The sequence below is a fragment of the Pseudophryne corroboree genome, chromosome 7 (genome assembly GCF_028390025.1).
Source record: "Pseudophryne corroboree isolate aPseCor3 chromosome 7, aPseCor3.hap2, whole genome shotgun sequence".
Classification (NCBI taxonomy): Eukaryota; Metazoa; Chordata; class Amphibia; order Anura; family Myobatrachidae; genus Pseudophryne; species Pseudophryne corroboree.
Genome location: NC_086450.1, coordinates 404,316,018 through 404,333,292, shown reverse-complemented (window position 1 = coordinate 404,333,292; position 17,275 = coordinate 404,316,018). Strand labels below are relative to the sequence as shown.

General features: G+C 49.7%; 1 protein-coding gene across 2 annotated transcripts in view; it reads right to left on the bottom strand.

The window, feature by feature from the left end:
* USP31 (ubiquitin specific peptidase 31) overlaps positions 1-17,275 on the bottom strand; it is a 118,444-nt gene that overhangs the window by 38,176 nt on the left and 62,993 nt on the right. For both annotated transcript variants that reach the window (XM_063934658.1, XM_063934657.1), the window contains exons 7-9: positions 11,547-11,718; positions 10,984-11,095; positions 10,727-10,821 (exon numbers count right to left, since the gene is read on the bottom strand). In XM_063934658.1, the coding sequence (XP_063790728.1) occupies positions 10,727-10,821; positions 10,984-11,095; positions 11,547-11,718 (379 nt within the window). The remainder of the gene's footprint in view (positions 1-10,726; positions 10,822-10,983; positions 11,096-11,546; positions 11,719-17,275) is intronic.

The following is a 17,275-nucleotide window of genomic DNA, read 5'->3' as shown; positions in this document are numbered from 1 at the left end:
ACCTCCGTCATTCCTATCTGGCAATTGTCTGCCCGAACTGTCAGACCTGCCCTCCAATCCTCCTCTGTCGACCTATGACTCTGGAAACCTACCCTGTCACCTAGGCCTACTCTTTCCTCCTCGTCCGCTACCTGTGCCACAGTGATGGCGGCCAGACCACCAGCCTCTGGATCCTGTGTGGCATCCACTACAGAGAGGCTGCGTGTCTTCCCCGATCTACTGCGCACAGGCAGGGGACCTGCTATGTCCACAGCAACTCGCTGTAAAGGTTCTCCTATGGGCAGAGGCCCAGAGACAACACAACAGCTAGAGTGCCCCAGCTGCCAACGCATGGCACCGGCCTTACAGTTGGTCTGGGCGTCATCCGACATTCCAGACCAGGGTAAGCTCTGTGTCAGGCACTTCAGGGGATGGTCTATCTCTGAGTGGCTGTCCAAAGGGGTTTCGCTGGCAACCGACACCGGTTGCGCAGGAAAGTTCCCTGGGGGGACCAGCTGGACACGTTCCCTATCTGGTCTATCCCCTCCCACTTTCCTGGCTACCCTATACCTTAACCCTTCCCGCCAGGTCAAACTTCCTGCCCCAACCCCGTCAAGGCTGCTGCCAGAGTGGCGCCTCATGCCTTTCGGGGATGGTACAGAGAGTTGAGCCTCCCTAAACTCCTGCCTGTGGCCCTCAATCTCTCCTAAATTGGGACACACTACAGGGGGATCTAGGTGGGGACTACTAGGGTCAGTCTGGTAGGGGTCAGTCATGGAAAAGTCAGTGTGGTTTCTCATACTCACCGCCGGAGTTGGCAAACCACTTGGGTCAGGAGCATCATTGGGCACCCCCACAGGATCAAACGAGCTGGAACCAACATCCTCTGCGTTGCTAGGGGACGTAGGCATACCAGAGGCAAAAGGCATGCGGGGTCGATGTGCCGATCTAGCCGCTGTAATCTTTTCCTCTGGGCTGGTTGATGCTGTGGTTGGCTGTGCTGGCAGTTGTCTAGCAGCTGTAGTCTTCTCCTCTGGGCTGGGCGGTGCTGGAGTAGCTGATGTTAACAGTGGTTGTGGAACTTGACTTCGGGGAATGGTGCCAGCAAACGTGGTGACGATCCCACCACCCAGATCATTTACTAGGACCACATCAGTTGGGAGACCATCCATGACGGCAACTTCTTGCAACTCTGGTCCAGCTCCCCAGTCCAGGTAGACTCTTGCCATGGGAACCTCTTTCTCCGTTCCATCTGCCAGGGTGACCATGGCAGTGCGACCCTGCAATACTGCAGCAGGATCTATAAGGTGGGGACTCACCACAGTGATTGAGGCCCCAGAGTCTTAGGCCTTCCCCCTACATGGGTCCCACGTGGACCGGCTGCAGGTGCCTCCACATGTTGTGTAGGGGCTGTTTGGACATGCAGGTGACTCTCTCCGCAGAGTGCACCTGTCTCTCGCCACACTCCATCGGACTGACTGGAGGGGGAACAGTCTCTGTAGGCTCATCTCCACTCGTCAAACAAGCGAGCCGGGCTCCAGCACTCGGATTTGGGGCACGAGTCTGGGGTGCTTGGGATGCAGGACAGTTCATCTTCAGATGTTCGATTTTCCCACAGCCGTAGCACTTCTTCTCCAGTCGTGGCACCGATGATCTCTGATCAGTTGCAGGAATGCTGTGGTGTGGTTGTTGGCCAAGAGCACCCAGGTTGGAAGATGCTTGTCTTTGGGGGTGATGAGCTGAAGAGGGGTGTCCCCCTGGTGGTACAGTCTTTTGGAGCTGGCTGCTGGCTGGGCGCTTCTGCCCTTGTGGCCGAATTGCCACATACTTGTCTGCTAACTGGGCAGCCATCTTTAAGCTGGGTGGCTCCCGGTCTAGCACCCACTCCTTCACTTCTGGGGCGCACCTGCGGTAGAACTGCTCCCTGCAGATCAGGTCAATCAGTGCGTCCCATGTAGTGGCTTCAGAATCCTTCACCCACTTCACCACGTACTGCCGCAGCTGGGTGGCGAACTGCTCATGGGTGCTGCTAGGATTCTTGGGCAAGTCTCTGAACTTCTTCCTGTAAGACTCTGGAGTGATGAAGAATCGCTGGAGGAGGGCCCGTGAGACTTCGTCGTAGTCCCCACAGTCCTCCGTGGCCACTCCTCGATAGGCCTCCAAGGCCTCTCCATGCAGAGTGGGCACAAGTTGTCTCACCCACTCCAACTTGGGTAAATCGTGTAGTTTACAAGTCCTTTCAAAAACTTGTAAATGTCCATCAATGTCCCCATCACTGTCTGCAAACTTGGCAAACTGAATGCGTCCTGATCTGTGTACAACAGTTGACAACGGCTCCCGTGGTCCCACGGCCTGTAGTGCCCGCTCATCACGCCACATCTGGATGATGATCAAGCGCTCTTGCTCCGTTGCCCTTTCCCCCAATTTCGCTAGCCGATCTGCTAGGGTATCCGTGCCGCCCCCCCTGGGACGTTGGGATCCTGGCCCTGCTAGGGATTGCTGGAAAACATGGCTGCTGCTAGAAGGGGCGGGGCTTGTGGGTCTCACCGGTTACATACGAAGGTCCACTGGTGGGCTGTCCTCTGCGATGCCGACGCCGTCAGTGCTTTCCCCCTCCGCCCGATGGGACTCCTCCAAACTCATGAGCGCCGCCTTCATGACGCGTTGAAAGGGATATCCACACCCTTCTCCTGGCACACGATCTCCAGATCGCCCTTAGACGTTCCACTGAAGTCCGTCATCTTGTGCGTTCTCCTGCGCTGCAGTTACTCCTCTCCTGAGTAACTCGGCTTCTCCAATCGGGTGACCGAAAAGCCGCCTGGGATGATCCCACCGCTATGACAACAATTTCTGTGACCGGACGCCTTTCGTACGAAAGCACTCACCGCTCTCGCGTCCCGCCCCCTGTGCACAGAATGAAAGGCTAGGTCACACGGGACCTGATCACATAGGGGATTCCCGCCTACCGTCAGTAACCACCTGTTACTGACTCCACCCACTGCGCTGTGGGCGGGTTTATGCTGCCACCACCAAACTCCTAACCTCCCGTGGCGTTTGGAACCACGGTTCTGCTCTGTATGTGCCGACACACTGCGTTACCACACCTGTGTGGTGTTGACGAATCCTTGCTAGGCCTCTACCGGTAGCTGGCGGAGGGCGGAACTTGGAGACGTTAGGTGCTTTCCTGGACAGCCGGAGGACGGGGCTATGTTAGGCATAACCCTGTAGGTCACAAGATGAAGCAATCTTCTTGAGGCAGATGATGTTTGTTTGCTCAATAATAGTCTTAAAAAAGACTCTTCCCTATTGCTATGGGCAACAGCATACAGCAAGATGTTCCAGCAGAATGAAGATGGTACAAATACCACTCTGGAGGCACGCAGGCCTCCTTTTTATGTCAATTTTCCACACAGTACTACAGGGGGTCATGTCCTCCCTGAGCCCTTTCTATCCAATCAGGATATCTTAGAAAATACAAGTAAATAAATTACATTTCAAAAGGAGATAAGTGCAATAAAACAATATCCTCCTTCCTGTCACGCAGACAACGTTTGGTATCAGATTAACATTCACTATTGATAAATTTATCACATAGCTTCAAAATACAAATGTTTCTGTCTCATTCACATCTCCAGGCAAACCCAGTGTTTGGGATTACAACAGGAAAGGCTGCAACACAACAAACAGTCTTCCTTCCTGCATCTGCCATTCAGGGTTCGTATGTCAATTAAATCATTACATGAAACAGGTTCCAAGCCCAGAACTACTTTACATATGGGATAAGGAGATCCCCCGTGATTAGCATCTCTCTCTAAGGAACTTGCACATCAAAAATTTTGTCATTCACACCTCTCTGCTAGGACAGGGCCATTAGCATGCCACTTCCTACTGACAGGAGGTGATTATTCAGACATCTATAGTAAGTGCATTTTTCCTTTAAATATACAGGTGACCACATCTTACATATAAATACATTTAAACATGCATTCCTGCAATTGTGCACAGAGCACTACATATGACATGTTAAGACACATCATTAAACATATTTTTAAACAGTCTGCTCCCAGCGCCGTAAGTACATTTAACAGTGACGCCAAGCGCCTATTGTCCGCAACATGGCGCCGGGCACGAGGGTTAACCCCTTCAGTGCCGCAGCCGCCATTACACGTGTGGCTGGTTAGTCTCTCCGGCCACAATTTACAACACTTTTTGTTGCAGGTAACTGAAGAGGGCTAACAAAAGAGGAGAGAATCGTCGTCATTTTGATGTCTGGAGAAGGGCGTTTCCTTGTCATAGCTGCAGATTTTAACAACCGGCACCCAGAAAGACCTCCAATTTCACATAACACTGTCACGTGCCTAATTTCCAAATTTTGAAACAAAAGGGTATACTGCAACTTTTGAATCACCCTGTACATAAACAGGGCTGCTAAAATTCAAGTAATGCTACTTAGCACAGACTAGAGAGCGGGAACTATGGTTCACAATGGAGAAATTTGGACAATAAATGCTTCAGTGGATGCTATAGTTTTATATGCAAGATTGTAATTTCACTTATCCATTTTTAATGTTTTAGTGACAATAAAACCATTTGTATTTTAATGACCAATATTAGTCAAAGAAAAAAAAAAAAAGCAATACAATGACTTGAAGATCACTACAATTGTTCAATGTGTCCTCCATTGTGGTCAACAGCAGCTTCCATTCAAATAATCTAATTTCACTATTGCAGAACATAATGTATCAGGTGGAAAGGCCAGTACATGATGTTAAATGCAGTCTTTTGGATCTGACAGGGTAGTATATGACATCTTTCCAGATACACCTATTGTAGTTATTAAAAAACAAAAACAAATTTGCATGGGGTGAGGACTAAAGATCAGGGTGGCCAAAAGGTCTGAAAATAGTGGCTAATGATCCATTCCTTGTTAAAGTGTTGCCTTATGACATACAGAAAATATACGCACCGAAATAGACACTCTCAAAGTACCAAATTCCAAAAAGGTGGTGTCTGGAGAGAAAACAAGAAATTGGTGTATCGCCATAGAGGTTAAAATAGGATTTTAATTACCTACACAGTAAATCCTTTTCTCGTACTCCGTACAGGATGCTGGGGTCCAAATTAGTACCATGGAGTTTAACAGTGTGGGCTGGCTCCTCCCTCTATGCCCCTCCTACCAGACTCAGTCTAGAAACTGTGCCAGAGGAGACGACATACTTCGAGAGAAGGAATTATACAGATAGTTGCGAGAGTCATACCAGCTCACACAACAAGGCAAATCCGGCCAAAAGGCCGGAGAACTCAGTAACAGCTGAAACAGTACTGAAACAGGAAATCTTCAAAGTCCTCACAACATCCAAGGCCTTTGAAGCAATTGAGGAGTAGGTAGCCATTGGCACTACAATAGGTTGGTTGATATGAAAAGCCGACACAACCTTAGGAAGGAACTGTGGATGAGTCCTGAGTTCCGCCCTATCTTCATGGAAGACCAGATAGGGACTTTTACAGGACAAAGCCCCCAATTCCGACACACGTCGAGCAGAAGCCAAGGCCAACAAAGTTCCGCCTTCCATGTGAGAAACTTGATTTCAGCCTCCTGTAGAGGCTCAAACCAATCCGATTGCAGGAACTGCAATACCACATACAGATCCCATGGTGCCGTTGGCGCCACAAAAGGGGGCTGGCTGTGCAGAATCCCTTTCAAAAAGGTCTGAACCTCAGGGAGGACAGCCAATTGTTTCTGGAAGAAAATGGATAAGGCTGAAATCTGGACCTTGATGGAGCCCAATCTCAGGCCCAAATCCACATCTGCTTGCAGGAAGAGGAGAAACAGTCCAAGTTGAAACTCCACCGCAGGAAACTTCTTGGATTCACACCAAGACACATACTTTTCACAATTCGATGGTAATATTTAGACGTTACCCTCTTCCTAGTCTATATCAGGGTAGGAATAACCTCGCTCAGAATACCCTTCCGAGCTAAGATCTGGCGCTCAACCGCCATGCCATCAAAAGTAGCCGTGGTAAGTCTTGATAAGCGAACGGCTCCTGTAGTAGAAGATCCTCCCGAAGAGGCAGAGGCCTTGGATCATCCAGCAGTAGATCCGTGTACCAAGCCCTCCTTGGCCAGTCCGGAGCAATGAGGATTGCCAGAACCTTTGTTCTTTTTACAAGCTGTAGAACTCTTGGAATGAAAGGAAGTGGAGGGAACACATACACTGACGGGAACACCCACAGTGTTTCCAGTGCGTCCACTGCCAATGCTTGTGGGTCTCTAACCTGGAACAGTACTTCCACAGCTTTTTGTTGAGGCGGGAGGCCATCGTGTGTATGTGAGGAACCCCCCACCAACCGGTTACCTCCACGAACACCTCCGGGTGGAGGCCCCACTCTCCTGGATGGAGATAGTGTCTGCTGAGGAAGTCCGCTTCCCAGTTGTCTACTCCCGGAATGAAGATTGCTGACATCGCTACAGTGTGCCTTTCTGCCCAGAGGAGGATTCTGGTCACCTCTGACATTGCAGCCCTGCTCTTCGTTCCGCCTTGTCGGTTTATGTAGGCCACTGTGGTCACGTTGTCCGACTGCACCTGCACAGCCCGATCCTGTAGAAAGTGTGCCGCTTGAAGAAGGCTGTTGTATACGGCTCTTAGCTCCAGAAGATTATCAGAGATTCCTGACTTGACCACCTTCTTTGGAAGGTTTCCCCTTGAGCGACTGCTCCCCAACCTCTTAGACTTGCATCTGTGATTAGAAGGATGCAGCCACGAGAGGAGCGAAATCCTTGCTTTCGGTGACAGACGTATCCTCTGGTGCATGTGTAGGCGAGATCCCGACCACTGCTTTCAAGAGATCCAGTTGAAAGGACCGAGCATGAAACCTTCCGTACTGCAGAGCCTCGTAGGAGGCAACCATCTTCCCCAGAAGGCGGATACACTGATGAACCGATACCTGGGCCGGCTTCAAGACATCCCGGACCATTGTTTGAATCACCAACGCTTTCTCCCCCGGTAGATAAACCCTCTGCACCTCCATGTCGAGGGTCATCCCCAGGAAAGACAGCCTCCTTGTCTGCTCCAGATGAGACTTTGGAAGGTTCAGGATCCAACCGTGCTCCTTGAGCAGATGGGTCGTGAGAGCAATGGATCTTAACAACTTCTCCCTGGACGATGCCTTGATCAGCAGGTCGTCCAGATATGGAATTATGTTCACCCCCTGGTTGCGGAGGAGAAACCATCATCTCTGCCATCACCTTGGTGAAAATCCTCGGTGCTGTGGAGAGACCGAATGGCAGTGCCTGAAACGGATAGTGATCGTCTAATAGTGCAAACCTGAGGTAAGCCTGATGCGGCGACCAAATGGGAATGTGGAGGTACGCATCCTTGATGTCCAGGGACACCAGGAACTCCCCCCTTCGTCAGTCCTGAGATAACCGCTTGCAGAGACTCCATTTTGAATTTGAAGTCCCTGAGATAAGGGTTCAATGATTTCAAGTTCAGAATTAGCCTGACCGAACCATCCGGCTTTGATACCACAAACAGGTTCGAATAGTAACCTTTGTTCAACTGATGAGGTGGAACTGTAACAATGACCTCCAACAATATCAATTTTCGGGCAGCGTCCCTGCTGGCAAGCCTGATTGGAAGAATCGGTGAGGTGGGAGAGTTTGAAACTCCAGCCTGTACCCCCGGGACACGATATCCTGTATCCAGGGATCCAGGCCGGACGACACCCAGACGTGGCTGAAATGCCGGCGTCTCGCTCTCACCTGACCTACTTCCAGGCTATGCGGTCCACCGTCATGCTGAGGACTTTGAGGCACAAGAATTAGGCTTTTGGTCCTGGGAACGCGGAGCAGGCTTTTTGGATTTGGCACCACCACCTCTAAAGAAGGTGTGAGAGGGCTTGTTCTTTCTAGTCCTAGTGGGCCGAAAGGACTGTGACGTGTTGGGAGAAAAAGGCTTCTTCGTAGCCGGTGCAGCTGAGGGGAGAAAAGGAGACTTACCCGCTGCAGCTGTGGCAATCCACGCATCAAGCGCCTCCCCAAATAGAGCCTGACCTGTATAGGGTAGGCTCTCCACACACTTCCTAGATTCCGCGTCAGCAGACCATTGGCGCAGCCAGAGACCCCTGCGGGCCTAGACGGACATGGAGGAGATCCCTGGAGCCATGGAACCAAGATCCTTCATAGATTCCACCAGAAACCCTGCAGAATCCTGTACGTTACGTAAAAACAAATCAACGTCACCTTTATCCATTGTAGTCAAGTCCTCATGCAGAATGATTGACCACTTTGCTATTGCTTTTGAAAACCATGCACAGGCAATAGTAGGCCGCAGAAACGCCCCTGAAGCCATGTATATGGATTTGAGCGTAGCATCCACCTTGCGATCCGCTGAGTCTTTCAACGCTGTAGATCCCGGGACAGGCAAAACCACTTGTTTTAACAGCCTGGAAATAGAGGCGTCAACTATAGGTGGGGACTCCCATTTTTTTTTCTATCGTTCTCCGGGAAGGGAAAAGCAACCAGAACCCTTTTAGGAATCTGGAATTTTTTCTCTGGGTTTTCCCAGGCCTTTTCAAAAATGGCATTCAATTCCTTAGAAGCAGGGAAGGTGAGAGGGGCTTTTTTACGGTCTGTGAAAAAGGCCTTTATCAACCTGCTCAGGAGGTGTGTCAGAAATATTTAACACATCCTGCATGGCCTCAATCATCAACTGCACTCCCTTAGCAAGTGATGCCGTCCCCCTTGACACATCCCCATCACCACCTGCTGTGTCAGAATCGGTATCCGTGTCATCCTGCGTAATTTGGGCAAGAGCACGTTTGTGAGAGGAGGGGGAGCAGGATCGTACCATACTGCCATAGAGGACTGCAATACCAGAGTTGCATGCTCAGTCCTTGCAACCGTTTCAGAAATCAGAGAAATATCCCTTGCCAGGGAGCTGATGACTCACTCGCCATACTTCAGCTCTGCAAGGGGGTGGCGGCATGCTGCCGGGGTGAGCGGTCCCCTGCAGCGGGGAGCGATCTATCCCCTCTGGAGCTCAGTGTCCAGTCAGCGGAGACAGTGGCTCAGACCCCGCAGGGTGGACACTGCTCCCCTTCCTCAGTCCCTCGATGCAGGGAGGCTGTTGCCAGCAGCCTCCCTGTAAATTAACAAACTCTAAAAAAACTTTTACTAAAGAAGCTCTGTAGAGCTCCCCTAGCTGTGACGGCTCCTCCGGGCACATTTTCTAAACTGAGTCTGGTAGGAGGGGCATAGAGGGAGGAGCCAGCCCACACTGTTAAACTCTTAAAGTGCCAATGGCTCCTGGTGGACCAGTCTATACCCCATGGTACTAATATGGACCCCAGCATCCTCTAGGACGCAAGCGAAAAATAGAATAACCACCGTAATTGATCAATAATATTCAGGGCATACAATTCAGGACATCTAAATTGTCACCACATAATATTCATTTGGTGATCTGAAACATAAATCTCTCCTTCCAGCAAGAGGAACATGACAGAGTTCAAGGTGTTTTCTTGGCCTCCAAATACTCCAGAATCAATCCAATAGAGACTCTGTAGGAAGTGCTGGAAAAAGTTAGGATCGAGTGCTCTACCTCGCAACTTAGAGGACTTAAAGCAGGGGTGGCCAAACAGCCGATCGCGATCGACTGGTCAATCACGAACATGCGACCAGCCGATCGCGACCCGCCGCCCATCCACAAGAGGCGAGGAGAGCGCAGCGCGCACCTCTCCTGCCTTCCGCCCTGCCCCTCAGTCTGGTCTCCGGCAGTGACGGCGGAGTGTATAGCTCAAATCAGGTGCCGGTTCGTTAGCCAATCAGAGCTCGCGGACCGGCGCCTGATTTGAGATATACACGCTGCCGTCACCGGCGGAGACCAGACTGAGGAGCAGGGCGGCAGGCAGGAGAGGCGCGCGCTGCGCTCTCCACACAGCATCAAACCGGTGAGCAGCACGGTGGGGGCATATCTGGCACTGTGGGGGCATATCTGGCACTGTGGGGGCATATCTGGCACTGTGGGGGCATATCTGATCTGGCACTGTGGGGTCATATGTGGCACTGTGGGCACATGGCACTGTGGGGTCGTGTGGCACTGTGGGGGCATATCTAGCACTGTGGGCACATGGCACTGGGGGCATATCTGTATCTGGCACTGTGGGGGCATATCTAGCACTGTGGGCACATGGCACTGTGGGGGCACATGTGTATCTGGCACTGTGGGGGCATATGTGTTTGAGGTTTAAACCTGTGGGGGCCAATGTGTTATTTCGTGCGAGCCAGTCATTACACCCTGTGCAGCAAAGCTACGTCCCTTTTTTTTGTGTGTGGTTATGCCTGGCCCACTTTTTTGTTATGCCACGCTTTTCAGCTTTCAAAGTAGATCACCGACTCCAAAAGTCTGGCCACCCCTGACTTAAAGAATCTGCTGCTTGGTGCCAGATTCCACAGGACACCTTCAGAGATATTGTGGAGTCAATACCGCAAAGGGTCACAACTGTTTTGGCGGTTCATACACAATTTTAGGCAGGCGATTTTAATGTTATGGCTGATCGGTATACCTTTATCTATATACTACAAATGCCTTTGGCAAGGATGGGTACCACAAGAAGCCAAATGGACAAAAAAGGTCCCCTCACAAAATTTTCAATAAAAAGCAATGTTAAAAAAAAAAAAGAAAAAAAAAGGTCCCATCCCACACAGTACCTTTCAAACAGAAGGAAATATAGCCAGGATTTACCTTTCAACTGTGGGATGACAGAGAGGTTTTTCTTCCTGAGGTAAGAGGTACGTTATCCCGACAGCAGTAACCACACGGAGGCTGAATGGACACACCTGCAATAAGACACAATGCGTGGCATATTACATAAAATACATAAACACAAGTGAGCATGGCTAGTGCTCCAACATCTAAAACGTCTATCCACGTTGTAGAAGCACAATGGTAACAGAGCGGATGCCACTCGGTCAGCAGCAAATTAATAAAGGCTCACCCACCTGAACACAAACCGAAGGGCGCAAGGAGTACTGCATTTTCTCCAAGATCTCCTTCTGCAGGACATCCCAGGTGATGTTCCTCTCCAAGTGCAGAACAAACGGCTGCCCAAATCTAAGTCCAGAGAGAGAAAGATGGAAAGAGGAAATAATATTGATTAAAAAAAATAAATGAATACATACATACATACATACATACATACATACATAATGTTTGGAAACATCTTCCATAAGTTTTTTTAGCAGTTCCTGTGGTGGGCAGTGACCGCCCCAATTTCATTACTGGGTTAGAGCGTAAAGGGCTGTATGTGAACGGGCCAGGCACTCTGAGCATGGCAGGTAATAGCGCACAATGTTATTGATACATTCTCAGTTCTGTTCTCAGCCTAGATTACTAAGCAGCTCATTTATTGCTTAAAACCATCACACTACAGCAGTGTATCATCAGTAACGGACTGTGAAAATAAAGCTGGTTTTAGAAACCGCCAACATTCTGTTGCACTTTTACACGTGTCAGACCAGGACAGTCTGTATTCATGCAAGGAAAACCGCAGCAAAATGCCCACCTCTTGCCATGTTGCCCGCTGTACGCTCTGTTACACACCAGGATTACAATCCGGTCACTGACCCCGAACCTGTTGTTTGTAGGTAGCCGCACTGAGCCAGAAGAGTAGTGAGGAGACCTATTTTGGTCAATCCCATTCCTCATATAATTCTGGTTATTGTTCACACAGATGCCTGTAAGTCAGAGAAAGGATTTCAAATGGCAGTATTCAAAAATAGGATTTTAATTACCTACCGGTAAATCCTTTTCTTAGTCCGTAGAGGATGCAGGGGTCCATATTAGTACCATGGGGTATAGACTGATCCACCAGGAGCCATGGGCACTTTAAGACTTTGATAGTGTGGGCTGGCTCCTCCCTCTATGCTCCTCCTAACAGACTCAGTCTAGAAACTGTGCCCAAAGAGACGGACAACTTTGAGAGAAGGATTTTACACAGATAGTGGCGAGATTTACACCAGCTCACACATACAAGGCAAACCAAGCTAACCAACTTGAAAACTCAGCAACAGCTGAACAATATTACTTAACCAAGTAAGAAAAACAGTACTTAACCAAGAACAAAGCAGTTCTGAACTAAGCAACCACTGCAGGATCACGAAGCGCTGGGTGGGCGCCCAGCATCCTCTGCGGACTACCAGAAAAGGATTTACCGGTAGGTAATTAAAATCTTATTTTCTCTTACGTCCTAGAGCAGTGATGGCTAACCTTGACACTCCAGCTGTTGAACTACACATCCCAGCATGCCCTGCATCAGTTTTAGCATGGCCAAATCGCAAAACTGATGCAGGGCATGAGGGATGTGTAGTTCAACAACAGCTGGAGTGTCAAGGTTAGCCATCACTGTCCTAGAGGATGCTGGGGTCCAAATTAGTACCATGGGGATGTACCAAAGCTCCCAGAATGGGAGGGACAGCGCGGAGTCTCCTGCAGAACTGATTGGCCACCGAGGACCTAAAGTTTGGTCAAAGTATTGAACTTGTAGAACTTGGCAAACGTGTTCGACCCAGACCAAGTAGCCCCTCGGCAAAGCTGTAAAGCCGAGACACCCCGGGCAGCCGCCCAGGAAGAACCCACCTTACAAGTAGAGTGTGCCTTAAAAGATTTCGGACACGGCAATCCTGCCGTAGAATATGCATGCTGGATAGTGACCCTGATCTAGCGAGAGATCGTCTGCTTAGAAGCAGGACACCCAATTTTCTTGGGATCATACAGGACAAACAGAGTCCTATTTTCTTTGACAAGCAGTCCTCTTCACATAGATTTTCAGAGCCCTTACAACATCCAAGGACTTTGACGGAATTGAGGAGTCAGTAGCAACTGGCACCACAATAGGTTGGTTGATTTGGAAAGCCGACACAACCTTTGGAAGGAATTGCTGACGTGTCTGGAGCTCAGCTCTATCTTCATGGAAGATCAAGTAGGGTCTTTTGGAAGATCAAGTAGGGTCTTTTGGAAGATCAAGTAGGGGCTTTTACAAGACAAAGGCCCCAACTCCGCCATGCGTCTAGCCAACAAAGTGACAGCCTTCCACGTGAGAAACTTGAACTCAACCTCCTGTAGAGGCTCGAACCAATCTGATTGGAGGAACTGTAACACCACGTTAAGATCCCAGGGTGCCGTAGGCGGCACAAAGGGAGGCTGGATGTGCAGAAGCCCTTTCAAGAAAGTCTGAACCTCAGGGAGGGAAGCCAGCTGTTTCTGGAAGAAAACGGATAAGCCTAAAATCTGCTTGCAGGAAGAGGAGAAACCATCCCAGTTGAAACTCCACCGTAGGAAACTTCTTGGATTCACACTAAGATACATACTTTTTCCAAATGCGATGGTAATGTTTAGACGTCACCCCTTTCCTAGCCTGTATCAGGGTAGGAATAATCTTGTTTGGAATGCCCTCCCGAGCTAATATCTGGCGTTCAACCTCCATGCCGCAGTAAGTCTTGATAAGCAAACGGCCCCTGTTGCAGCAGGTCCTCCCGAAGAGGAAGAGGCCTCGGCTCTTCCAGCAGTAGATCCAGAAGATCCGCGTACCAAAGCCCTTCTTGGCCAGCCTGGAGCAATGAGGATTGCCTCAACTCTTGTTCTCTTTATGGGCTTTAGAATCCTGGGAATGAGTGGAAGTGGAGGAAACACATACACTGACTGGAACACCCATGGAGTCACCAGGGCATCCACCGCCACTGCTTGTGAGTCTCTTGACCTGGAACAGTACCTCCGAAGCTTCTTGTTGAGACGGGAGGCTATCATGTCTATTTGAGGTACACCCAAAGATTTGTCACCTCCGTGAACACCTCCGGAGGGAGGCCCCACTCTCCTGGATGGAGATAGTGTCTGCTGAGGAAGTCCGCTTCCCAGTTGTCCACTCCCAGAATGAAGATTGCCGACAGCGCCAACGCATGCCTTTCTGCCCAGAGGATGATTCTGGTTACCTCTGACACTGCAGCTCTGCTCTTCGTTCCACCCTGTCGGTTTATGTAGGCCACCGTCGTTACATTGTCCGACTGCACCTGAATGGCCCGATCTTGTAGAAGATTTGCCGCTTGTACAAGACAGTTGTACACAGCCCTTAGTTCCAAAATGTTGATTGGAAGAAGGGATTCCAGACTTGACCACCTTCCTTGGAAGGTTTCCCCTTGGGTGACTGCGCCCCAACCTCTGAGACTTGCATCCGTGGTTAGAAGGATCCAGTCCTGAATCCCGAACCTGCGGCCCTCCAGAAGGTGAGGCAATTGTAGCTACCACAGGAGTGAAATCCTGGCTTTCGGCGACAGACGTATCCTCTGGTGCATGTACAGATGAGATCCCGACTACTTGTCCATGAGATCCAGTTGGAAGGACCGTGCATGAAATCTTCCATATTGAAGAGCCTCGTAGGAGGCAACATCTTCCCCTGAAGGCGAATGCACTGATGAACCGATACCCGGGTAGACTTCAAGACATCCCGCACTATACTTTGGATCACCAACGCCTTTTCCACTGGTAGAAATACCCTCTGCACGCCTGTGCCAAGGACTATCCCCAGGAAAGACAATCTCCTTGTCGGCTCCAAATGTGATTTTGGAAGATTCAAGATCCATCTATGTTCCCTGAGCAGTCGAGTCGTGAGAGCAATGGACTGCAACAACCTCTCCCTGGAAGATGCCTTTATCAGCAGATCGTCCAGATAAGGAATTATATTCACCCCCTGCCTGCGGAGGAGGATCATCATCTCTGCCACTACCTTGGTGAACACCCTCAGTGCTGTGGAGAGGTCGAACGGCAGTGCTTGGAACGGATAGTGACAGTCCTATAGCGCAAAACTGAGATAAGCCTGGTGTGGCGGCCAAATGGGAATGTGGAGGTATGCATCCTTGATGTTCAAGGATACCAGAAACTCTCTCTCCTCCAGCCCTGAGATCACCACTCTCAGAGACTCCATTTTGAACCTAAATTCCCTTAGATAAGGGTTTAGCGACTTCAGGTTCAAAATTGGCCTGACCGAACCATCCGGTTTCGGTACCACAAAGAGGTTTGAATAGTAACCCTGGTTTACCAGATGAGGTGGAACTGGAACAATTACATCTGCCCTTTCCAATTTGTGAATGGTTTCCTGAAGGATTACCCTGTCTGCCAGCAAAGCTTGCTGACCTGATTTGAAGAACCTGTGGGGTGAGAGCTCTTGAAACTCCAGTTTGTACCCCTGGGACACAATATCCTGTACCTAGGGATCCAGACCGGACGACACCCAGACGTGACTGAAACGTCTGAGCCTCGCTCCCACCTGCCCGCTCTCCAGGCAGGGAGGTTCGCCGTCATGCTGAGGATTTTGATGACACAAAGGCAGGTTTCTGGTCTTGGGAACCTGCAGGTGCCGTTTTTTTGGACTTAGCTCGGCCACCCCTGAAGAACGTGGTAGGAGTCCTGAACTTTTTAGCTTTTGCAGACCGAAAGGACTGCATCGAAGACGTAGAAAATGGTTTCTTCGTCGTCTGAGAAGCTGAGGGAAGAAAGGTAGACTTACCAGCTGTTGGTGTGGAGATCCACGAATCCAATGCTTCCCCAAAAAGAGCCTGACCTGTGAAGGGTAGGTTCTCCACACTTCTCCTAGATTCCGCGTCTGCATACCATTGGCGTAGCCAGAGTCCCCTGCGTGCTGAGACAGCCATGAACGATACCCTCGCAGTCAAGATTACCCAGGTCCTTCATGGCCTCCACCATGAAACCCGCAGAATCCTGTACGTTACGTAAAAACAATTCAATGTAACGTCTATCCATAGAATCTAAGTCCTCTAGTAATGTGCCTGACCACTTTACGATGGCTTTAGAAATCCACGCACAGGCAATAGTGGGCCTTAACGCCACTCCTGAAGCAGTCTATATGGATTTGAGTGTACTTTCAATCTTGCGGTCTGCCGGTTCTTTCAAAGCGGTAGACTCCGGGACAGGTAAAACCACCTTTTTAGACAGTCTAGATACAGAAGCGTCTACTATAGGTGGGTTTTCCTACTTTTTCCTAACATCCTCAGGGAAAGGAAAAGCCACAAGAACCCTCTTTGGGATATGGAATTTTTTTTCTGGATTTTCCCAGGATTTTTTTTTACAAATAATGCGTGTAATTCCTTAGACGGAGGGAAGGTCAGGGAAGCTTTCTTGTTGTCTGTTAAGTAAGCCTCCTCTACCTGTTCAGGTGGTTTGTCAGTAGTGAGTAACACATCCCTAATAGCCTCAATCATGAGTTGCACCCCTCTTGCCAGGGAAGCCTCACCCCCCACAAATCCGTATCACCTTCTGCCGCGTCAGAGTCGGTGTCCGCGTCGACCTGCATAATATGAGCAAGCGCACGTTTCTTGGACACGCCAGGGGATTTTGGAGGTAGTGGGGACAGAACCAGACAAAACCTCCACAGACAGACTGAATCACAGATTTTAAAACAATGTGCAATCCTAGTAGAAATCTGGGATATCATTCCCTTAATAGAAGCTACCCACTGGGGCTCGGATTCGGAAGGCTGAGACAAAATAATAAGAATTTACTCACCGGTAATTCTATTTCTCGTAGTCCGTAGTGGATGCTGGGAACTCCGTAAGGACCATGGGGAATAGACGGGCTCCGCAGGAGACTGGGCACTCTAAAAGAAAGATTAGGTACTATCTGGTGTGCACTGGCTCCTCCTCCAGACCTCAGTTAAGGAAACTGTGCCCGGAAGAGCTGACACAACAAGGAAAGGATTTGGAATCCAGGGTAAGACTCATACCAGCCACACCAATCACACCGTACAACTTGTGATAACCATACCCAGTTAACAGTATGAACAATAACTGAGCCTCAGTATCAGATGGCTCATAACAATAACCCTTTAGTTAAGCAATAACTATATACATGTATTGCAGAGAGTCCGCACTTGGGACGGGCGCCCAGCATCCACTACGGACTACGAGAAATAGAATTACCGGTGAGTAAATTCTTATTTTCTCCGACGTCCTAGTGGATGCTGGGAACTCCGTAAGGACCATGGGGATTATACCAAAGCTCCCAAACGGGCGGGAGAGTGCGGATGACTCTGCAGCACCGAATGAGCAAAGGCAAGGTCCTCCTCAGCCAGGGTATCAAACTTGTAGAACTTAGCAAATGTGTTTGAACCCGACCAAGTAGCAGCTCGGCAAAGCTGTAAAGCCGAGACCCCTCGGGCAGCCACCCAAGAAGAGCCCACCTTCCTTGTGGAATGGGCTTTTACGGATTTAGGATGCGGCAATCCTG